Source organism: Eucyclogobius newberryi, unplaced genomic scaffold (assembly GCF_026437365.1).
Source record: "Eucyclogobius newberryi isolate DKJ021-1_F unplaced genomic scaffold, fEucNew1.0.hap1 SCAF_16, whole genome shotgun sequence".
NCBI classification, from domain to species: Eukaryota; Metazoa; Chordata; class Actinopteri; order Gobiiformes; family Gobiidae; genus Eucyclogobius; species Eucyclogobius newberryi.
Window position 1 is genome coordinate 6,951,088 of NW_027315790.1, and position 25,032 is coordinate 6,976,119.

Consider the following 25,032-nt stretch of genomic DNA (forward strand, 5'->3'; position numbering starts at 1 on the left):
ATTGGGGGGGAAAAGTCTGTGTGTCTTTTCTCTGATTGCTGTGATGTAACTCACCTGGCCCTCTGCAGCTTAGGGCTTGGATTATTGCATCTCTTTGTCCTTTTCCAGGTGCTGCTAAAGTGACAGAGTAATGCCATTTTGATCATGTGGACCCAAGGTAAAACCAAATATAACATGATAAATAACGATGGTTTCTTTTCAAGTTTCCACCTACATTCTATGTTTTGAGAGAAGCTTCTAAGGAGCAGAGCTGGAAATGAATGCAGCCAAAGTAATGCTGCTTTCATTTGGTGTCATTTAAACCGAAAATCTGCAAATGAACTCTGCACACGTTACCAGCACACGTTACCAGCACACGTTACCAGCACACGTTACCAGCACACGTTACCAGCACACGTTACCAGCACACGTTGGAAAAATGGGAATTCTGGAATGAACGACCCGAATTGAGGCGTGTGGGCGTTTGATTGGTGGAAGGAAATGTTGTGTTGCAGTTGGCTCTTTTCACAGAAACAGACCATGTCCTGTTGCCTTAATGCGGAGCTCCACTTCCTGCTCGTTCATTACTTATGGGGAATTAGCAGAGTCTCGCTAAAATAAATTAATCAACACAAAGTGTGAGTTCCAGATGAATAATCACAGCAGCATGTTCCCACCTTTACGTGGCATATTAATATTTCACCTGGGGACATTGATAAAAGTAAGTGTTTTAAGCTAATGCTAAAACACAACAAATGTAATCAATAATCTTAAACTAACAGCACAAACTGAACTGGCCCGTTTACATAGAATGCAAAGTGGAGTGTTTTTGTACTTTTACCACGTTTGACTGTTTTATATTTAAGTTAGTCTTTTATAAACACAGGTTTCTTCCGGTGACATATTTACTTCCTCCATAAAAGTTTATCACATCAAAAAAAAAAAGATCTGATGGCAGAAAGCATTTGTAACTTGACCTCTGCCTTCAGATCTTTTCATTTTGATTTCTTTGAGCAAGACTCTTCACATTCCCACAGAGAATTAAAGAAACGAGAAGTAAAGATCTGCGTTTTATGGAACAGGAACTAGCCGAGCCTACACCGGCCTACAAATAAGATATTGCCACATATTTCATATTAAGTGAAAAATACGCTTTGACAAATTAAAGAAGCAACTTATCTCAAACCATCACAAACCAAAGCACATGAACGCACACAGGTGAACAAGCTCCGCCCTCAGATAAATCTCCCATCTGAACCTCCCAACAAGTGCATGAAAGCAGCATTAGCAAAGTGCAACGGAAGAAAGATGCAACAGAAAATAATTGCCAAAATAAACAACAACAGAGCAGTGATCAATGAAAGAACTGCTAATCCTAGGCTTGTTTTCTGACCAGACGATGTAAAACACCTAAATCTGTGACAGTCCTAAAGTCCTAATGACGTCAGCAGAGCTTGTGTTTACTGTAGAAGGTTAACTCCTGGCAACGCTAAATGTGGCTCCAGATGGCAAGGATTTAGTAAAACATTGCCTAACTCACACCTTCAGTAGTTTTCCTACAGTTTTAGCAGAAATAAATGACAGACCCTAAAATACCAGACTGAGTTTAAGCTAGAAGAGATGAGCTGTGAGTCTGGAGCTGTCCTCTGAGAATAAATGATCAAATCAAATGTGGCATCAGATGTATAGATACATAGGTCATGTTTTCACCATCTACACCATTGGGTTTCTTTCACTTTGGTGCTTCTCACTTCAGACATTTGGGAGCACATGTGTTACCAGTAAAAACTGTTAATTCTAGGCCCTGGAGGAGGGTCCAGGCGGCAAACAGGAGGCAAACCAGCAGAGACGAGGGTGTGTGGATGGAAGAAAGCTCAAAGTTACAAGTCCAATCCACACCTGAACGCAGCATTGTTAACTGGCTGATTTGAATGCAGAAGGCCAGTCTCCAGATCCTGCCCTGCACCGTGTCCCAGCTTCTGTCTGCAGCTCCAGACCCTCATGAGGCCTTTGTCATTGGTGATCTGGAGCTTAACCAGGTGAGCGACGATAATGTACCACTCCAAATTTATAGTAAAGTGTTTTGAAGCCTTGAAGATGGAAAATATCTAATGTGATCGTGTTGCATCTAACATTTTACCATTCGAAATGATTTTGCTTGTTTGACCCAGCAGCCTTTTGGTTACAGGTACATCACTGATTTCTTTTATCTATAGAAATCATATATGTATATGTATATCTGAATACTGAATTAGTAACTAAAATTCGGAATAACTTTGAATAATTGTATACATCCATATATTGTCTTCAGCTTATTTGTTGAGGCACCAGTCTGAGCAGAGAGGCCCAGATGTCGCTCTCCACACACACTTCCTCCAGCTCTTCACACACACTTCCTCCAGCTCTTCATACACACTTCCTCCAGCTCTTCATACACACTTCCTCCAGCTCTTCATACACACTTCCTCCAGCTCTTCACACACACTTCCTCCAGCTCTTCACACGCACTTCCTCCAGCTCTTCACACGCACTTCCTCCAGCTCTTCACACACACTTCCTCCAGCTCTTCACACACACTTCTTCCAGCTCTTCACACACACTTCCTCCAGCTCTTCACACACACTTCTTCCAGCTCTTCACATTCACTTCCTCCAGCTCTTCACATTCACTTCCTCCAGCTCTTCACACACACTTCCTCCAGCTCTTCACACACACTTCCTCCAGCTCTTCACACACACTTCCTCCAGCTCTTCACACACACTTCCTCCAGCTCTTCATACACACTTCCTCCAGCTCTTCACACACACTTCCTCCAGCTCTTCACACGCACTTCCTCCAGCTCTTCACATTCACTTCCTCCAGCTCCTCAGACGCACTTCCTCCAGCTCTTCACACACACTTCCTCCAGCTCTCCACACACACTTCCTCCAGCTCTTCACATTCACTTCCTCCAGCTCTTCACACACACTTCCTCCAGCTCTTCATACACACTTCCTCCAGCTCTTCATACACACTTCCTCCAGCTCTTCACACGCACTTCCTCCAGCTCTTCACACACACTTCCTCCAGCTCTTCATACACACTTCCTCCAGCTCTTCACACACACTTCCTCCAGCTCTTCACACGCACTTCCTCCAGCTCTTCACATTCACTTCCTCCAGCTCTTCACATTCACTTCCTCCAGCTCTTCACACACACTTCCTCCAGCTCTTCACACGCACTTCCTCCAGCTCTTCACACACACTTCCTCCAGCTCTTCACACACACTTCCTCCAGCTCTTCACATTCACTTCCTCCAGCTCTCCACACACACTTCCTCCAGCTCTTCACATTCACTTCCTCCAGCTCCTCAGACGCACTTCCTCCAGCTCTTCACACGCACTTCCTCCAGCTCTCCACACACACTTCCTCCAGCTCTTCACATTCACTTCCTCCAGCTCCTCAGACGCACTTCCTCCAGCTCTTCATACACACTTCCTCCAGCTCTTCACACACACTTCCTCCAGCTCTTCACACGCACTTCCTCCAGCTCTTCACACACACTTCCTCCAGCTCTTCACACGCACTTCCTCCAGCTCTTCACACACACTTCCTCCAGCTCTTCACACACACTTCCTCCAGCTCTTCACACACACTTCCTCCAGCTCTTCATACACACTTCCTCCAGCTCTTCACACACACTTCCTCCAGCTTTCTATTTTACTGTACGATAGGGACACGCGCTGGAATAGTTTTTTAATTCAACTGTTTTTGACTTTTTTCGGCTGGATTTGAGCGTTTTTCGTTGCGTTCGTTGTGTTGTTGTGACGTGAGCAAGCTCCGAGCGAGCCCACCAGCCCCCCCCGCGCCCTCCGGCCACGCTAAAGTACGGCGTGTCGTCGGTACACGTTTATATACACGTTTATATGAAAGAGGAACTTCACGAACGATCGGGACACGCACTGGAATCGCTTTAAATTAACTTGTTTTGACTTTATTCGGCTGGATTGAGTGTTTTCGTCGTGTCGTGGCGATGTGTCTTGGCTCTGAGTCCCCCGGCGCCGTACCGCGTTTACACAAAGGAGGAACTCATGAAACTGCGGAGAACAGTCGTCTTACCCGGAGATCGTCACGTTATCCCGGCGCAATACTGACCTAACCTAATACTGATGTGCAATTCTGTCATATGTGCAATTGCTGTTGGAATTCATGTGCAATTCATGTGCTGTCGTGACACATATTCATGTGCAATTACTGTCGGGATCACATGCAATGGTATGTATTTATTTGTCTATGGGAGTTTTTATTTATTTATAGGAGATCTTCTACTGAAAGTGTTTTTCAGACTTCCTATAAGTGATCTGTTCTTCTGTATCTACCTCTGGATCTACCTGCGTTGCACCAATGAAATTTCCCCATGTGGGACAATAAAGGAATATCTTATCTTACACGCACTTCCTCCAGCTCTTCATACACACTTCCTCCAGCTCTTCACACACACTTCCTCCAGCTCTTCACACACACTTCCTCCTGCTCTTCACATGCACTTCCTCCAGCTCTTCACACACACTTCCTCCAGCTCTTCACACGCACTTCCTCCAGCTCTTCATACACACTTCCTCCAGCTCTTCACACACACTTCCTCCAGCTCTTCATACACACTTCCTCCTGCTCTTCACATGCACTTCCTCCAGCTCTTCACACACACTTCCTCCAGCTCTTCACATTCACTTCCTCCAGCTCCTCAGATGCACTTCCTCCAGCTCTTCACACACACTTCCTCCAGCTCTTCATACACACTTCCTCCAGCTCTTCACATTCACTTCCTCCAGCTCCTCAGACGCACTTCCTCCAGCTCTTCACACACACTTCCTCCAGCTCTTCACATTCACTTCCTCCAGCTCCTCAGACGCACTTCCTCCAGCTCTTCACACACATTTCCTCCAGCCCCTCCGGGGGATCTCGTGGCGTTCCCAGGACATGGTCCCTCCAGCGATTCCTGGGTCTTCTCTGGGGCCTCTTCCCGGTGGGACATGCCCGGAACACCTCAGTTGACTCCTCTCGACATGGAGGAGAAGCGGCTCTACTCTGAGTTCCTACCGTGTAACTGAGATTTAGTTTACTGTCTTCTGCTTGTCAAGGTAATTCGTTATGCCAGGAACTTATATGTTTTTCACCCCTCCCATTTCCAGACCAGGATTTGCTATACCTAACACATTGTCCCTTTTTTTTCACAATAGTGGTCTCTTAAAATATTTTTTTCTGTGTCAAAAAGCTTTTGCACTTTCCAAATTTCGTAGTTCACAATATCATGACACGTTCAGTATATCCTTGTGGCCTTGTGGTCTGACTCATAAATATTTCATCCTTTAGTTTACAGCACATACCCTGGATCATGTTCTGTCTATTACATCTGTTTCCAGGTGTCTCTTGTGGGCATCGTCCGCAGTTCTTCTCCTTGTACCACTTATAACCAGTACTTTGTGGATGATATGACCGGGCCTCCTCTAACGGTCCGGCAATGGATCAACACAGATGTTAGTATTCATTGTGCAAATCGATGCTAAAACTGGTAGAAAACTGTGTTTTGGTTGTGGACAAAAACATAATGTGTCGTATTTAAGGTTGTAGAGACTTTTTTGAAATATAAAATAGCATGCCTTCTCTATAATGTGGCTTCTAGATTTATTTATTTTTCATTATCTATATTTGTTCAGTTACGGTAGGCAATTATGTAGGGCACAATAGCATACATTATGTTGATCCAAGTGTTAATTTGTTGAGGACGCCATTACGTCATGAGAGAGAGTATTGAGCGGTAACAATCGTTTATCAGGATCATTAAATTATACCGTGAATAACAATACATTTTAAAACCTAATCATATAAAACATTAGTGACCCTTACCTGTCACAGGTGTGCATTTCTAAGGGTTTAGATTGTGTCTTAAATCTGCAATATTCAGAAATCTGATTCACTTTCCACCTTCTAATGTCATCTTAAAGTGTCACTGCAGATGTTTGTGAGAAATACACTTCAAAAATCTATTGAATTAGTGAAATTGGCGTTAGCAAAGGTAGCGTTAGCAAAGGTAGCGTTAGCAAGGGCGCAGCAGAGTTCATTTCGTCACATCTTGCAGTCGGTGCAAGAGGTGTGATTATGCCAAAACATGAGGTGGAGTAAAGCAACTTGAGGGCGTGGTCTGGTGCATTCTAGGAATGGCCAGAATCATAACACACTTCAAAACTAGTGCACTGGAGTCATGATACTGCCCCCACATGGACGAGATAATTATAATAAAACAACTATCATGGGCATGAATAACACAAATTATAAGTTAAAGAATAATTAATACAGTAAAATGATCTGTGTTTATTTTTCTTCCACTCACATAAACAGTGCAGCGCCTTAGTGCCATATGAACCATCTCGGACTCTGAGGACCTCAGGGACCGGCCTCCTGCTGGTGCCCAGGGTTAGGACTAAAAATGGGGAATCTGCGTTTCGGTTTTATGCCGCTAAAGTTTAGCTATGCTTATGACCAAAAGGATTTTATCTTTTTGTGTGTGTGAATTGTGCTCTAGAAATAAACTTGCCTTGCCTTACACTACCTTCCCTGCCAGTGGGTAGTTTGGTAGTGCATGCTGGGATAGCACAAGGACAACTGCAGTAGCTCTATTGACTGCATTGTTTTGACGAGCATCAATCCATCCATCCATCCATCTTCTGCCGCTTTATCCGGGGCCGGGTCGCGGGGGCAGCAGTCTGAGCAGGGACTCCCAGACTTCCTTCTCCCCAGACACTTCCTCTAACTCCTCCGGGGGGATCCCGAGGCGTTCCCAGGCCAGCCGAGAGACTCTCCAGCGTGTCCTGGGTCTTCCCCGGGGGCCTCTTCCCGGTGGGACATGCCTGAAACACCTCCCGAGGGAGGCGCCCAGGAGGCATCCGGAACAGATGCCCGAGCCACCTCAGCTGGCTCCTCTCGACGTGGAGGAGCAGCGGCTCTACTCCGAGCTCCCCCCGTGTGGCCGAGCTCCTCACCTTATCTCTAAGGGAGCGCCCAGCCACACGGCGGAGGAAACTCATTTCGACCGCTTGTATCCGCGATCTTGTTCTTTCGGTCACTACCCAAAGCTCATGACCATAGGTGAGGGTAGGAACGTAGACCGACCGGTAAATAGAGAGCTTTGCCTTTCGGCTCAGCTCCCTCTTCACCACAACAGTCCGATGCAGCGACTGCATCACTGCAGCCGCTGCACCGATCCGCCTGTCGATCTCACGCTCCATCCTTCCCTCACTCGTGAACAAGACCCCGAGATTCTTGAACTCCTCCACTTGGGGCAAGGACACCCCACCCACCTGGAGAGGGCAAGCCACCTTTTTCCGGTCGAGAACCATGGCCTCGGATTTGGAGGTGCTGATTCTCATCCCAGCCGCTTCACACTCGGCTGCAAACCGTCCCAGTGCATGTTGCAGGTCCGGGTTTGATGGAGCCATCAGGACAACATCGTCTGCAAACAGCAGAGATGAGATCCTGTGGTCCCCAAACCGGACACCCTCCGACCCCCGACTGCGCCTAGAAATTCTGTCCATAAAAATTATGAACAGAACCGGTGACAAAGGGCAGCCCTGGCGGAGTCCAACATGCACTGGGAACAGGTCTGACTTAATGCGAACACAGCTCCTGCTCCGGTCATACAGGGACCGGACAGCCCTGAGCAAAGGGCCCCGGACCCCGTACTCCCGAAGCACCCCCCAAAGGACACCCCGAGGGACACGGTCGAAAGCCTTCTCCAGATCCACAAAGCACATGTGGACTGGTTGGGCAAACTCCCATGAACCCTCGAGCACCCGATGGAGGTTATAGAGCTGGTCCACTGTTCCACGACCAGGACCTAAACCACTCTGCTCCTCCTGAATCCGAGGTTCGACTATCGGTCGGATTCTCCTCTCCAGTACCTTGGAATAGACCTTACCTGGGAGGCTGAGGAGTGTGATCCCTCTGTAGTTGGAACACACCCTCCGGTCCCCCTTCTTGAACAGAGGGACCACCACCCCGGTCTGCCAGTCCAGAGGCACGGTCCCCGAACGCCACGCGATGTTGCAGAGACGTGTCAACCAAGACAGTCCTACAACATCCAGATACTTTAGGTACTCAGGGCGGATCTCATCCACCCCCGGAGCCCTGCCACCGAGGAGTTTGCGAACAACCTCAGTGACTTCAGCTTGGGTGATGGATGAGCCAGCCTCCGAGTCCCCGGTCTCTACTTCCTCTTCGGAAGACGTGACTGAGGGATTAAGAATTTCTTTGGTGCCGACCGATAGTCCTCCTCCATGGCCTCCCCGAACTCCTCCCAGGCCCGGGTTTTTGCCTCTGCGACAGCACGAGCCGCGGCTCGCTTGGCCTGCCGATACCCCTCGATGACCTCCGGAGACCTACAAGCCAGAGTGGCCTGATAGGCCTCCTTCTTCAGTCTGACGGCATCCCTTACTTCCAGTGTCCACCACCGGGTTCGGGGGTTGCCGCCACGACAGGCACCGGAGACCTTGCGACCACAGCTCCGAGCAGCCGCATCAACAATGGAGGCGGAGAACATGGTCCACTCGGACTCAATGTCCCCAGCCTCCCCCGGGACATGGGAGAAGCTCTCCCGGAGGTGCGAGTTGAATACCCTACTGACAGAGGGCTCCACTAGACGTTCCCAACAGACCCTCACAATGCGCTTCGGTCTGCCAAGTCTGTCCGGCTTCCTCCTCCGCCAGCGGATCCAACTCACCACCAGGTGGTGATCGGTTGACAACTCTGCCCCTCTCTTCACCCGAGTGTCCAAGACGCGCGGCCGGAGGTCAGATGACACGACAACAAAGTCGATCATTGACCTCCGGCCTAGGGTGTCCTGGTGCCATGTGCACTGATGAACACCCTTGTGCTTGAACATGGTGTTCGTTATGGACAATCCGTGGCTAGCACAGAAGTCCAATAACTGAACACCGCTCGGGTTCAGATCGGGGAAGCCGTTCTTCCCGATCACCCCTCTCCAGGTGTCACTGTCATTGCCCACGTGGGCGTTGAAGTCCCCCAGTAGAACAACGGAGTCCCCGGTCGGTGCACTGTCCAGTACCCCTCCCAAGGACTCCAAGAAGGCCGGGTACTCTGCACTGCTGTTCGGCCCGTAGGCCGCCACAACAGTGAGAGACCTGTCCCCCACCCGAAGGCGGAGGGACGCGACCCTCTCGTTCACCGGGGTAAACTCCAACACGTGGCGGCTGAGCTGAGGGGCTATCAGCAAGCCCACACCAGCCCGCCGCCTCTCCCCGCGGGCAACACCAGAGAAGTGGAGCGTCCAGCCCCTCTCGAGGAGATGGGTTCCAGAGCCCAAACTGTGCGTGGAGGTGAGGCCGACTATATCTAGTCGGTATCGCTCAACCTCCCGCACAAGCTCAGGCTCTTTCCCCCCAGCGAGGTGACATTCCATGTCCCCAGAGTTAGTCTCTGTGTCTGGAGATCTGGTCGCCGAGGCCCCTGCCGTCGACTGCCGCCCAGATCTCTCTGCACCGGCCCCTTATGGATCCTCCTGCGGGTGGTGGACGAGCATCAATCGTCATGCAATTACTTATGTTTTCAGGATCCCATTGATCAAGTGGCACCTGAACCAGGAGTGTATGTGAAAGTGCACGGGAGTCTGCGCATTTTCCAAGTAACATTCATTTTTACTTATTATCACAACATGACTAAGTTTAGGAAATTGTTAGTATTATTTTCCCCAATTTTCTCTAGGGTAAAAAGTCTTTGTTGGCTATAAATATCCGCTGTATCAATGATTTGAATGAGATCACTTCCCATATGTTAGAAGTGGTATACGCACATAAGCAACTCTTTGGAAAGGTACTCTTATTGAAAAAACAACTATTTAAAAAAATACAAACTTATTCTGTCTTAATCTTGTCATAACTTCTCTCTTTCTAGGGCTGTGATGTGAATATGAATGCAATACCAGCGTCTGATGCGGGCCAAACATCAGCTGAAGAACACGCAGCGTCCGGCTTCTCCACCATTCAGGAACAGGTAGAAACAGGGATTTGATCATTTTCATTCAATATTTTTTTTTTTTTCAAATGCATGAACAAAATCAATTCAAGTCAAAATTGAAGATGAGACAAAATCTTAGTTCTTGAAAACTTGCACCGTGTCAATTTAGCTCTGATTTAAAGTAAAACCAAGAATACGGAGCTCATTAATTAATTATATTAATTATTTGTTATTATATTAATAACAATATAACTACTGAATACTTGTCACACTGCCACACTGCTCTGAGAGCTGTGCGCTTGTGCCAGTATGAACACTGCAGCTGGACCGCTGTAAACGACCGGTCGTCATGGAAATAAGTGCAGTGTTTGGGTGAATAAGGTTGTTTTCAGACTGCCACCAGTTTGATCAATATAAAGGAGCTTTCACTCTGAGAAGGGTGCGATTGTCCCAGTTGCCTTCTGAAACGCAGGGATGGACCGCTCCAAGTGCGCTAAAAATAAGTGGTGTGAAAGCAGATGACGACCTTGGGCAGGGGTCAGCAACCTTTGATGTTCAAAGAGCCAAATCGGACCAAAAAAAACAAAACATAAATCTGTCTGGAGCCGCAACAATGTAAAAGCCTTATATAAGCCTTATATGAAGGGAATGTAAGTGTATATTCGCTATATTAGCCACTATCAAAATGACAAGGCTACAAATACAATGAGCATTCCTGATTAAATGTTTATTTTCCCTGCAGCGCCCCCTGGAGAGAGTGACGCACCATGTGACTACTCTGCTATACGATTGGTGCTTTAAGTTTAACTTCCATTACAATGTTAATGTATCATATTTTTTGCATTGATGAAAATATAGAAATATAATTAAGAAATCAGATTTTTGGTGTCATTTTTATTTTGAGGATTAGAAAAAAACAAAAACGCAGTCCTCTTCAAACCTCAAAAACAATACAATCCTCTTCTCTTTTCCCCCGTATCTGAGCAACAGTGGACTTGAACACAGCCTGCAATTATATATTTGATCATTTCTTCTTGCGGCCCGTCAAAGTTCACATACCTGCATAACAGCGCTGCCTGGTTGATATCAATCACGCCTCCATTCTTCCTTGAATAATTTGTTCTCATCATTTCTTCCGGTACCGTTTGTTTACAACAGCCACCTGCCCGGCACTGCTCCGCCCACATGCTCCGCCCACATGCTCCGCCCACGAGCGTTGCAGGCTATGATGCAAATCTTCATTAATAGAAATGTTTAAATGTATTATCTATTATAAACATTTTTACCACATTGGAAAACGTTAAGAATGAACCATATTCTAACCCTAACCCTAACCCTAACCCTATCCCCCCATCTAGTTTCATTTTCATACATTTTTGAAAGGCCGTGGCTGCAGTGCCGCGGCCCGCGGTCAAATGGCCGTGCAGTTTCAGGAACCGTGGGACTTCTCTTATAGCGTCATGGCTAACCCTAACCTTAACCCTAACCTTAACCATAACCTTAACCCTAACCCTAACGTTAACCTTAACCTTAACCCTAACCCTAACCCTAACGTTAACCTTAACCTTAACCCTAACCTTTAACCCTTAACCCTAACCCTAACCCTAACCCTAACCTTAACCCTAACCCTTAACCCTAACCCTAACCTTAACCTTAACCCTAACCCTAACCCTAACCCTAACCCTAACCTTAACCCGGCGCGGTCTAAAACGGCGCTAAAACGTGGTCGCAGGTTCAGGAGCCGCGGCTTTAGCTGCATGGCAGTTTCGGCCGCGCGCCGCAGCACTGCAGACACTCCCTGTTTGAAAAGCTCCAGGGAGCCACTAGAAGGGCACTAAAGAGCTGCATGCGGCTCCGGAGCCGCAGGTTGCCGACCCGACCCCAACAAAGCGTTTCCAAGCAGTAAGAGGATAAGATAAGATATTCCTTTATTGTCCCACATGGGGAAATTTTATTGTTGCACCGCAGGTAGATACAGAGGTAGATACAGAAGAAAAGAACAGATCACTTATAGAAAGTTTGAAAAAACACTCTCAGTAGAAGATCTCTTATAAACAAAAACTCCTATAGACAAAACCTCCCATTTCCCAACAAGGGATGGAGGGGGAAAATAATAAAGATAAAAATAAAAAATAAATAAATACCATTGCATGTGATCACGACAGTAATTGCACATGAATATGTGTCACGACAGTAATAGCACATTAATTGCACATTAATTGCACATGAATTGAACATGAATCACAACAGTAATTGCACAGTAGGACTAACAGTGTTTGTTATAAAGTCTGACAGCAGCAGGAAGGAAAGACCTGCGAAACCTCTCCTTTACACAGCGAGGGTAGATCAGTCTGTCACTGAAGCTGTTCATGGTCCAGCATAGATGTGAATCTAGCCAGGACCCTTCTGTCCCCCACCTCCTGCTCCGAGTCCAGAGCGCAGCTCAGGACGGAGCTGGACACATGGAGTTTGATCAAAAACGTGCTTGGGCCACTTATGTTGGCCTGATTGGGCGCTGCAGAGCTGCAATTTGCAACCTGCGTCTGACGAGGCAAATATGAATCAACTTTATATCCATGAGACACTTCTGTCTCTGTGCACCGCTCAGACAAATTTGTCTCTGTCGCCACCACCACTCTCATGATACATCTACCAAAAGACCACTGCGCTTGCTGGTGCACATACATTCACACTGCTCTGTTTGCTTGAAGCCCATTGTCATGGAAATAAGTGCGGTGGTCAGCTGATCACTCACCCACAGACGTGTGGAAAAGTGCATATGAACAGGACCGGCCCAAAAGTGAACTAAATCTAGAATTGTATTTTGCCCCTGGACTTAGTGTTAACATGAGCCTTTTCCAGGGGCGGTTCAAGGTTGCTACCTTCACAACCTTAACGCTGGTGTAAAGAGGCTGGTCTTGGCCATTGGAGGCTGGAGTGGGATGGTGCCAGTCCATATGGTGATCGTGTTTGATCCAATGACTGAGAACAGTGGCATTCAAAAGCACCTCCTGTGGGAAATGTTTGTCATGGCCTCACATAGAGGCAATGAAAAAAGTCAGCAATAAAATGGTTACATTTTACATTTTTCAATTTGTTCCCAAAATTAAAAAAAAATAAAAAAAAAATATATATATATATATATATATATATTTCTATACATATGGATTGTGGTTTCTCTACTTAATTAATTAATTAATTGATAAATTGAGACTAAACCAGGTCCAAAACTTGGAGGTTCTGAGAATAAAATACGCTGCAGTCCGTGCACACATCTCTGCTCATACACTCGACTTGTGATCCATAAACGAGGGCAGCAGCAGCAGCAGCAGCAGAGGCATGAGAGTGGGTGGTCCTGGTGCCAGACCTCTGAGCCCCCAGTGATGGTTGTCTCCCAGCGTGGAGAGTTTACATATGTTTGCGTGGACTTTTTGTGCATTCTGTGCTCGGCACCTCACCATTACACACAGCTGACCAGAGCCATTGGTCAGCTCCTGAGTCGATAGTCTGATTGCACGCGAGGCGTCCTCTTGTTGTGTTGTCAGTCTGCGCCAGTTTTACGCAAACTGGTGCAGACTGACAACGAAAAGGATTTTGGGTAAACGTGATGTTAAGATCCAAGTATATAACGGGGCTGCGCTTTTTACGTGGGTGGAAGAAAAATGTAACCATGTAAAATTGAACTGTATTCATTATTCTATAACTAATCAATTATGTTATTTATGCATATGAAGGTTGTTTTATTATGATTATCTCGTCCATGTGGGGGCAGTAAAATGACTCCAGTGCACTAGTTTTGAAATGTATTAGTTACGATTCTGGCCGTTCCCAGAATGCACCAGGCCACGCCCTCAAGTTGCTTTATTCCACCTGATACTCCACCTCATATTTTGGCATGATCACGCCTCTTGTTTAGAATGCCACGCCCTGTGCTTTCATTAATTGTGCTGACGCAATATATCAGGAAATGAGCTCCGCAATAACAAAGTCAACGTGAAAACCAGTGGCAAAATACGGCCCCTGGTGTGTACAGGGGCCGCTCAAGAGATACACCCTTCCAGCTTTTGTGAACAAAATGCCTTATTTATCCAGTACAATTCCACAAGTTGGTACTAATGCATTTTCAATGGAAGCATTAACATTAGCATTAACGTCCTAACAAACTATGGAAAATCAGGGTGGATTTTGTGAGTAACTCCAGAGCCTGGATAGAAAACATTAACATGTGTGGAAGTGTTTTGTGGAGCTTGTTAGCATACATGCTGACAAGCTCGTTATAAATATTTCTTAAATCTAACAATAATGCACCAAATTTAGCAAACTACAACAGTTAAACAAGAAAAAATGTTTTGTTTCACAAAATGCCACAAATCCAACCATGTGTCTGTGCTGTCTACAGACAACAAAATTACAGTTTTTTAAATTTGCTGCCTCATTCAACTGAACAGGATAGAATGAGTAACACAATACCAGGCTGCACTTTCTACTTTCACTATCTTTGCTTATTCAGTTGTGGGACTTGGAAGCTAGAAGTATTTACACAACACTTTTCACATCTAATAACATCTTAATAACATTAAACTATCTATTATGCCATTGACACATTAATCTGAAGAAACAAACAAACCCATTTATGAAAATTTACTCAGAATATATACCTCAGGTGAAGTGTCTTGCAGTCTTTCAATCTACAATCTCAATCGTTGTTTTCGTCACAACCTATGATTTTGGTTGTTTTAGGTGTTGCATGTCATCACGCAGCACTCGGTGAAGAGCCAGGGCATCAGTTTCCTGGACCTGGTCACACTCTTGGACTACATTGATATTCAGGAAATCAGGTACGTTTGATTTCACCAACCCAACTTCATCCATCCCTACATTTGTAATAAACACCATCTTCTGTTTTGCAATCCCTGTCATTGTTCTTTTTAAAATCGCAAACAGAAGAGAGAGAGAGAGAGAGAGAGAGAGAGAGATGTATATTTGACATTTTAACACTGAATGAAATTAATCAAAACAAGTGTGTGTTTGTGGAAGGAAGTCCTTGGCGTTCCTGATAAATGAAGGACATGTTTTCTCCACCATCGACGAGAACCATTTCAAGTCGTCTGTGGAGTAGCTCATCACCTGGGGAAAGTTCCACACTGCACTGTGTTGTCAAGGAAAAGTTCAAAAGGACTCGAGAATAACGGCGCCAAAACACTGCTCACGGCAAAGTGATCCGAGATGTTTTTGTGTTGTGTTTGAACATGAAGTGTGTAATATGTTGAAGAAATTAGCTTTTTGAATTTTGTTTGGACTTTGTAAATGCTCTAAAGCAAAATGTACTATTGTTTATCTGCAGATATGTTGTGTTGGATATATTCAAATTCAACATTGGTGGAAATTTCTTTTGACTTTTTGAATCAAATAAGTTGTAATAAAGACAGAAAATTAGCACCCGATATATATATATATATATATATATATATATATATATATATATATATATATATATATATATATATATATATATATATAATTAGTATCCTGCAGAAACATTTGTGTATGTATTTCTTTTTCTCCTATAAACTATTTGGGTAAAAAACTACACCTAACTATTTGTAATTTCATTCCTTTCTACACACTAAGTCGTTATACACAGGCCATGTACAAGATGTTGAATCTTAAAAATGTGAAAACAATATTCAGGAGCCATATTTGTAAAAGATAAAACTGATGAACTTGCTGAAATTTGGCAATCCTTTATAAACTTTTTGAAGTAAGTGATAGGATTTACGACTAGTACATGTGTGTATGATTATAACAATGTAACTGAAATACAAAATAGACCTTTATAAGCTTTCAGGCATGTTATGGTAGTTTTACGTTGCCTAGATAGTTTGGTCACTGTTTTCATCACCCCGAGTTCAGGTGAGTGTGATTGACAGGTGGATTAGCCAATCAGGGACCTGCATGGTTCGTCAGTATCAAAACAAACATGGCTGCTTACGAGGAAACAAGAAAGGAAAAAAAAATGTTTGCAGAATCAGTGAGTGAAACAAGAAACACATGACCATTGAACTCCTGTTTCATATGTGTCACGGAAATGAACACATCTGATTGCACGGTTCTGTTTGAGTTTGGTACAGATACTTTACATACATCTGATTCTGTGAGGACAGCATTATACCTACATGCATCAGAGTGAGTTATAACAATGAAAAGTCCAGGTCTAGTTCACATCAAACTTAGGAAGTTAAGGCAGCAGAAGGAGGCAGTACACAGGGTAGGACAGAGAGACCGTTACAAAAAGGCTAAGTACGGATTTAGCAAAGGGGTATCAAGCACTAGATCCAAGTACAATACACGTCTGGAGCAACAGTTTTCTGCAAACCACTTTACATCAGTGTAGCAGGGGCTGCAGCTTCTCTCTAACTACAAGCCCAGAGCCCCCCACGCTGCTGACGACCTGAAATTGGTGGAGAAACTCAACACATTTTATTCATATCATGAGGTGTACATCTCCAGGGCCTTGGAGATAATTTTATAATTATTAATTATTATTATTATATTATTACTATTATTATACTGTTATGTGTGGTGTTGCTTGACACCGAAGCAAGTTTCTAGTTTGTGAATTGTTCAGTGGAAATGGCAATCGATCTGATTCTGCTTCTGAGTCTAAATGATTGCGTCACTCACATACAGAAAGTCTTCTCTTCAGTGATCTTCCCGTGAATGGCCTGGGGAGCCTTCTCTCTCTCCACTCTCTTATTAATGGTGTGCGTGCTTATGGATTCATATTACGCAACACACACTTCTAATGGAGCAACAGTGGTTAGTTCTGCAGCTCTGGACACAAATGGGCCTGTGAAGCTTCTCGTTTATGGAGCCCAAAGTCATTCAAGATAATCCGATGGGGCCAGTCTTTCTTTCTCTTTTACAGAAGAGAGCAGGACAAGACAGAAGCACAAGCCTTGAAATAATTATTTTTTACGTCCCTGTCAACATGACAGGTACCAATCATTTGGTACCTGTCATGGCTAATTCTGAATCGGTCACAAGTGTTTTATTGATGTGTTCATTTGGCTTCATGCTGTCGCTGCCAACATTTGAAGACACAGTAGACACGGTGGTCTTTCCTCGTCTCACGCGGTGGTCTTTCCTCGTCTCACACGGTGGTCTTTCCTCGTCTCACGCGGTGGTCTTTCCTCGTCTCACACGGTGGTCTTTCCTCGTCTCACACGGTGGTCTTTCCTCGTCTCACACGGTGGTCTTTCCTCGTCTCACACGGTGGTCTTTCTACGTCTCCACCTCAGTCACAGTGAAGCCAAGTGCTACATACACTTCCTCATATTTCCTCGTTTTATTAGCTTTTGGGTGACTTTTGTTTGTTTCGTTATTAGGGATGTCACAATATTAATTTTAGTCACGATTATCATGAGGAGAAATATCACAATTTTACGATTATTCACAATTATCAGAAAAAAGTAGGGGAACGTTTATATATATATATATATATATATATATATTTTTAAAAACAATTAACTTCCCTACTCTTTAATACAGCGTATTCATTTAAAAATAAAATGGCCATAAATGGATTAAATAATATAAAAGTATGCTTAGCTCTTAGAGAGATGATCTCCATGGTAACGCTCGGGGGAGGGGCTTGAAACTTTCCTTTGGCTCACGCCAACAACAAAAAAGTATTTACAGGTAAGATTACGCTCTGGAATGACCCGTCTCCTCTTCTCTCTCTCCCTCCCTCTCCCTCTGGGCCGCTCTGGTGGAGCGTCCAAAGCGTCCGACGCTCAAACGCTCCCGAAGTGTTGCCCCACTATTTGAGAAGGACGGCTCTAGCCAGTCACGGGCACAAAACCTAGCGAGATCATCATCAATCCATTTCTTGACAGTGATCTCTTGAGTGTCCTTGCAGCCGCTGTGTGTTTGACAGCGCGCACATGTGCTCCGCTGCTTCCGCCGCTGTACAACTACAACAATAATCGTGATCTGTAGTGTAACGCCCCGTGTGTGCATAGGAATCGCTTTGGGTATGTTCACCTCGCTGTTTTTGCCATTTCAAAATACGTTACGGTGAAAAATTAGCATCGGTGAGTATGTCCGGAGCCTTGATTTTGGAGTTGGTAGAAACTAATTTTTGCGTCGGTCATTGACCGTGTCCGACCCGTTATTTCGAGGCTTGGAAGCGACGTGCCAAATATGAGCCAGGTACAGGCAAAGTGCATATGACAGCTTCTTGTGTTTTTCTAAGTGACTTCAACCTCATGATTATTCATTTCCAGATGACTATTTTGTCGAGCTGGATGTGATCGATGAGTTGTAGAAAACCTGATTTCAACCACTTTGAAGCAGACCTTTAGCTCCGCCTCCGTTGACTCTGGTCGCACCGCTAAACACACTTGCACCAAGAATCTCTCTGTGATGTCATCAGTAAGCGACGTTCCATCCAAAAAGTTATACATTAGGCTGAGCAAAATAATATGTCTGTTTGCCGTAACCCGACCAACCCAGTGTGAAACTAGCCAACAGAATTTTTTTTATCAGCATTTTGTTGAAACAAAGTAAAATTCTTTTATTTTGCAATTATTTCGCCGACTCACCGACCGGACTTCCCTAAACCACCGTGTCAAATATTTTTATCACGCGTCGTATTTTAGCCGAGAACTTTGACTCCACTACATTTGAAAAAAGGTATCAAGTGCGAAGTACTTTTGTGGAGGAGTTTTTTATGTCTTTTGTCCCTTTTAAAGCCGTAATGAAGCTCACTGCTGAGACTTGATTTGTGTTTCAGACTCACACATGCTGCGAAGTCACTCATCACACACTTTGGTCAAGGCAAGGCAAGGCAAGTTTATTTGTAGAGCACATTTCATACACAAGGCAATTCAAAGTTCTTCACACAGCAAGAAAAATGCATTCAAATCACAAAGAAATTACAGAACAGAAATACAATAAAATTAACTAAATTAAAAATTATCAATGCAACTGATTGTCTAAACTAATAAAATCACAAACAAAAGAGAAGAGTGCAAAGAAAAAATCTTTTCAGCCATATGCGCAGCTAAACAAAACTGTTTTTAGCTTAGATTTGAACATTGTCAGAGTAGAAGCCTGTCTCACATCTTCAGGAAGACTGTTCCAGATTTTAGCTGCATAAAACTGAAACGCAGATTCCCCATGTTTTGTCCTGACTCTGGGCACCAGCAGGAGGCCGGTCCCTGAGGTCCTCAGAGTCCGAGATGGTTCATATGGCACTAACATATCCAAGATGTACTTTGGTGCTAGGCCATGGAGAGACTTGTACACAAGCAGAGCTGCTTTAAAGTCTATTCTCTGAGCCACAGGGAGCCAGTGCAGAGACCTGAGAACAGGACTAATGTGATCATACTTCCTGGTTCTAGTCAGGACCCGAGCAGCAGCGTTCTGGATGTACTGCAGCTGTTTTACAGCTCGTTTGGAGAGGCCAGTGAGCAGGCCGTTACAGTAGTCTAATCTACTGGAGACAAACACATGGATAAGTCTCTCTAAATCTGGTTTTGACACTATAGTTTTGATTTTGGCAATGTTTTTTAGATGGTAAAAAGCTGCTAATGTTATTGATTTGACGTGGCAATTAAAGTTCAAGTCTGAGTCCATTATTACCCCCAGATTTCTAATTTGGTTTGTAGGTTTTAGAGAGAGACTCTGGAGGTGACCGCTAACACTTTCTCTTTGTTTCTGTGGGCCAAAAACGATTATTTCAGTCTTGTCTGAGTTCAGCTGGAGAAAGTTGTTTTGCATCCACACACTGATCTGTTGGATGCAGTGACAGAGTGAATCTACTGGTCCATAGTCACCTGCCGACAGTGAAACATAGATCTGACTCGTCTGCATAATTGTGATAGGACACATTTTCACTGCGTATCAACTGACCTAACGGCAGCATGTAGAGGTTGAACAGAAGGGGACCCAGGACTGACCCTTGGGGCACTCCACAGGTCAGGGTCATGTGGTCTGAGACACAGCTACCAATTTCAACAAAGTACTTCCTGTCTTCCAGATAGGACCTTAACCAGTATAGGGCAGTGCCAGTGATGTCCACCCAGTCCTCTAGTCTCTGTAAGAGGATCCCATGATGGACAGTGTCAAAAGCAGCACTATGATCCAACAGAATTAAGACTGAGGCTTTGCCCGTGTCAGTGTTCAGGCGGATGTCATTTGTCACCTTGACAAGAGCAGTCTCAGTGCTGTGATGAGGTCTAAAACCTGACTGAAAAACATCTTTTACTGTTACATTTACTGTTGGTAAACAACCTTTTCAAGGACTTTGCCCAAAAATGGCAAATTAGAGATGGGCCGGTAATTACTCAGTACTGCGGCATCAAGACTGCTCTTCTTTAGGAGAGGCTTTATGACCGCAGTTTTCAAAGACATTGGGAATGTTCCAGATTGAATGCGACATGTTAACTATGTGAGTGAATGGTGCTAACAAACTGTTCAGCACAGACTTTAGAAATCTGGTTTGTAACACATCGAGGCAGCATGTCAAACTTGGCTTTAATACATTTTGACGGTCAGTTTTAACCAGCTTTAAAGGTGGAATGGACGATTTTTTTGGCCCAAATCTAAGTCTTATTTCCTCGTGGCGTGGACTGCTGATTAGTCCTGCCACGTATCAATCATAAAACGCACCTACCGCTCACCTGCAGCCGCGTCAGGCTTGTCCCCACGTTTCCGCGTGTCTAAGCACATTGATCTATCATAATATAGTTCCCTCAGTGTACGGGGCAAAATGAAGACGGAGAAAGACAGTTCGAGCTGACTCAGGAGAAGACGGAAATCTGCGGGACGAGACGAGAAATGCGATGTGATCCGTCGCGCTCATAAACAAACGCACGTGTGTGTTGTATCAGTCCGCACAGGGGAGTGCGCATGCGCACTTCTGCCTGCGTTCTCAAATCGCCGAAAAATCGTCCATTGCGCCTTTAAGGTGGCATATTTTTCTTTGGAAATAGTAAATATACAAAATATTGGATGAATGTCTTTATCCAATGTTCCTTTCATAACCAAATATGTCTTTCTAATCTAATCTTTCATGCTATAGTCATTTATACTATTCAACGGTGAACTGAACAGGATACAACAAAAATACTATTAGCATCATGTCTTTAGAAGCATTATTATTTATTTTTTTTATGCCGCAATTGAAAATGTTTCATAAAAAGCAGCCTATTTTCAAGTAGCTAAGTAATCATTTCCCTGAGCTGCAGTACTTTTCACCATAGCTTTTTACTTATTTTGGAGTATTATTAGACCAGATGTATGTAACTCACATTGTGAAAAGTTGTACTTTGACCATCTTTGGAGGAGACATACTGAAATCAGATGATTTGTAAATTTGAGATTTTTGATTAAACGTTACAACATTTAGGGCTTTACATCAATAAGAGCAACAAAAGTCCCAAAAGACCGGGCACTAATGTTACTGCTAATTAAGATGTAACTAAAGTTGCTAAAGTAAAAGTAGAAGAATCACTAGCTAACGTTTAACTTTCAGAAGGCCGTCAAAGCGCTGACTCAGTGATTTGATAATGGGACACACATCCTGACGTTCCAAGATTAAAAAGCACATGAAAGTCAGGATCCTGTGCTGCATTGGTGGCCGAGGGGTTAAAGCAGCAGCACACATGCCAGGCTCCGTTTGCAGCTGGACAGTTTACCGCATGTCCTCCCTTCTCTTTCACCCCCTTTTCTCGCTGTACTGTCCTGTCCAATAAGCTTACAGCAGAAAAAAAAATAACATAATAAAATATTCAAAATAATCTGATCCAATTAAATCATACAATTAATGAGATTCAAACTGATTTAAAGCTAATATGCGCAGTAATAAAGCGCAGCAGTTGGATCCCAGATGATCATAACCGACACATCATACAGATTAAGATATTGATATTCATAAGCTTTGACTCATATTTGATGTGACTCCAGGATTCTGAATGTGAACTCGCTCTTTGAAAGTTTGTGCTGCTTCTTTTCCCTCTGGACGTCACCTGCGCCGGGTCAGAAGAGGAGAGCGCAATTATCCTGCGCTCTGTGGCCCCAGCGTGACCCCTGTCTGACCCCCACCGTGACCCCTGCATGAACTCACACGGGCAGTACGAACTGAGAGCTCCAGTCTGTAGTTTCATGTTTTGTTAGACGGTTTTGAAAGTAAATTATTGAATTGATGGAAGTCAAAATGGTGAATTTAATTGTTCTTTTGTTTTTATACGTACGTAAGTTACCGCAAGAACAAAAGAAACTAGAAAATTTGCAACGGCTGAAGCCATTGCTAGAGTGTCTGCGTCTAGACAAAGAAATTCTGTTTCACTTACTGTCCCAGATACTTCTCCAAAGAATATGATACAAGAGGGAAAGATCTGCTGAACAGTATGTTAAGTCCAGGAGCTGCGAGTGTTGTTTGCATGTCAAAAAGCAGAAAATAAAACACATTTGGTGAAAACATGTTTGTGTCTGTTTCGAAAATTTGTAAAGGCAAAAGTAAAGTACGTCCTCTGGACAAGTGCCGCTTAGAATTATTATTCTTTAGACTTTATTCTTTAGGCTTTGTTCTTTAGACTTTATTCTTGTAGTCTCACTCCATTTTTGTAGTTCCTCCTCTTTATTTTTCTGCCTCTGGACAGGCAAAGAATAAAGTCTCTTTATTTATAATCACGAATAAACGTGATTATTTTACATAATCACGTTCAGTATACAATTATATAATTAGAGTATATATATTGCATCGATGTATATAAAACACAAGATAATCTTACCTGTTGTTGACAGAGATCCCAAACTACTAAAGAATAAAGCCTAAAGAATAAAGTCTACCCCCCTCTCTCTCTCTCTCTCTCTCTCTCTCTCTCCCCCTCTCTCCCTCTCCCCCCCAATTCTAAAGAATAAAGCCTAAAGAATAAAGGCTAAAGAATTCCGCTGACACTCATAACACCCAAATTAATTTTAAAATGGGGTGAAAGTACTAATACTTTTGAAGATTCTGCAAAAAGTACAAGTTGTTCAAATGTCAAAAGTAATAGCTCACGTAATATACTGTGAAAGCGATCGTAATGAGGTATAACTTGTTGAAATCGGTTGAAGCGTTAAGGAGTTGAAACTGGCTAAATGGAAAATCATGGAAAATATAATAATAGAAAATACGTGAAATACAAGAACATATAGAGCCTGCGTGACATCACGCAGACGCTCAAAAAATCATATTTAAGGTGCTTTTGCGTTTGTGAGCAGATCAGACCACACCTCTATTACCCAAGAGCCTTCTTGTACCAGCCAACGCCTCAGCTCAGTCACCACTTGACTCCGTTCTCTTGACCTGCCCTCCCTCTCCGTGTAATATACTTTCTCTCAGCATCCAGTCTTGTAAGACGGAGGTTTCCATGGATCACCAGCGTCCATCTCACATCATTATCTCTGTGGTTGCGTTGCCTCACACCTGCTGCTCATGTGATCCGTGTGCTGTCATGTGCACTTTAATGTGAAAGATGCATTCATATTTTACATTATATAAATAAAAAAACAACTTTGCTAACTTGAACTTGAAAGCTGTTTTTTTAAATTTACTGTTTTCTACTTATTGTGGCTAAATCCTTTGTGTTTTTGTCCTTGAAGTAGCTGGGACTTTCCTGTCTCCTCTGGGAGCGTCCACTCAAACCACAACTCAAAAAAGAGAAAGTAAAGAGAAAGTGAAGAGTCCTACCCAGAGCTGCATCACCAGGGGGCAGCAGAGGAGCACGAGGCCTACAGTGGGTGTGTGCGCTGTAGGCCCTTTGTTCCTCACAGCTGGAGGTCTTCAGAAGAGGTTTTTGTGTTTGCCTTAACTTGGAAAAATGATGTGTTTCTTAGGATCAGATAAAATGTGGAACTGACAGTTGTAGGAGAATAAATAAGTCACTATTCCACTATTCAAGAGAGTCTGGGTTTTTCTCAGATAGATTTCATGGGAAAGAAAATGTTTGATGTTTGTCAACCAGGATTTAAGACTGTGTTATGTGTTCATGTTTCTGTCAGGGCTGGAAAAGCTATAGCTAGCTTTTTAAAATTTGTACTAGCCATGTGTTTATAAGTACATTTAAAATCATAGGAGTTACTGAGCACAGTGGAAGTTAAATCAGTTTAATGAGGCGAGTCACTGCAGCGGAATTGGAAAAAAAATCTAAAATGTATAGATATCAATCTGAAGCGTTTTCTGTAGTAAATGCAATTGCTTATATAAAAAGAAGACATTTTATGTACAAAAAATAAGGCCAAAATTGCACAGATTTGAGACTATTTAAATTTTTTTGCTACATTTTGTTTACATTCTTTATTAGATGCAAAATAATTGATGTTAGATAATTTGCTTTAAAAAATCTAATTTTGCCTCATTTTTTGTAGTTAAAACTTTAATAAATCAGGCTTAGAATTAAACGTCCAAATCAAATCCTTCCGTTTGATCCATCAAAATCTTGCCAAGTCCAAGGCTGGAAAGTTTGTGGTTTGTAGTTTGGTGCTACTTTAAAAGCAGATCTTTATTTCTAAAAATGCATTTGGAGAAAACAGTTTACAATGTCCCTGAGATGATATAAATAAAACCTCTATAGGAACAGATTGGGCAGTTTTGTGTTTCCACATGAAAGCTCAAACATTGTGTTGAGCGAGCAAACTGACCAAAAAACAAACATTTGAAATTCATTTTGCCAATAGTGTTAAATAGTCACATTTTGTACACTTGTAACTTGCTGGTACATTGAGGAGTAGTTTTTTTCATGCATACTTTTTATTTTTACTTCAATAACATTTTGACAGCAGTACTCTAATTGAGTAAATTTTAAATTGTACAAGAAAAGCACCTATAATTGAATAAATGCATGACGATGAGGTAAGTTTAATGCCATTACAGGCAGACAAAGCTATAAAATCATGCGTAGTCTCTCCTCTCCATTTGAAATATTACAGTAAATATCATTTGTTAAATTTAGTTGCTTATTCTTGTAATATGAAGTGGAGCATGTGTTTTAAAGC

At 43.5% G+C, this 25,032-nt stretch overlaps 1 protein-coding gene across 1 annotated transcript; it reads left to right on the plus strand.

Moving 5' to 3' along the window:
- The first annotated feature begins 1,905 nt into the window (after positions 1-1,905).
- LOC140361382 (replication protein A 32 kDa subunit-like) lies at positions 1,906-15,138 on the plus strand. The gene is made up of 7 exons (XM_072447093.1): positions 1,906-2,018; positions 5,382-5,495; positions 9,584-9,655; positions 9,736-9,843; positions 9,925-10,023; positions 14,728-14,825; positions 15,025-15,138. Exons 1-7 carry the CDS (start codon positions 1,911-1,913, stop codon positions 15,104-15,106), a joined length of 681 nt encoding a protein of 226 aa, XP_072303194.1. The 5' UTR covers positions 1,906-1,910; the 3' UTR covers positions 15,107-15,138.
- Positions 15,139-25,032: the final 9,894 nt, after the last annotated feature.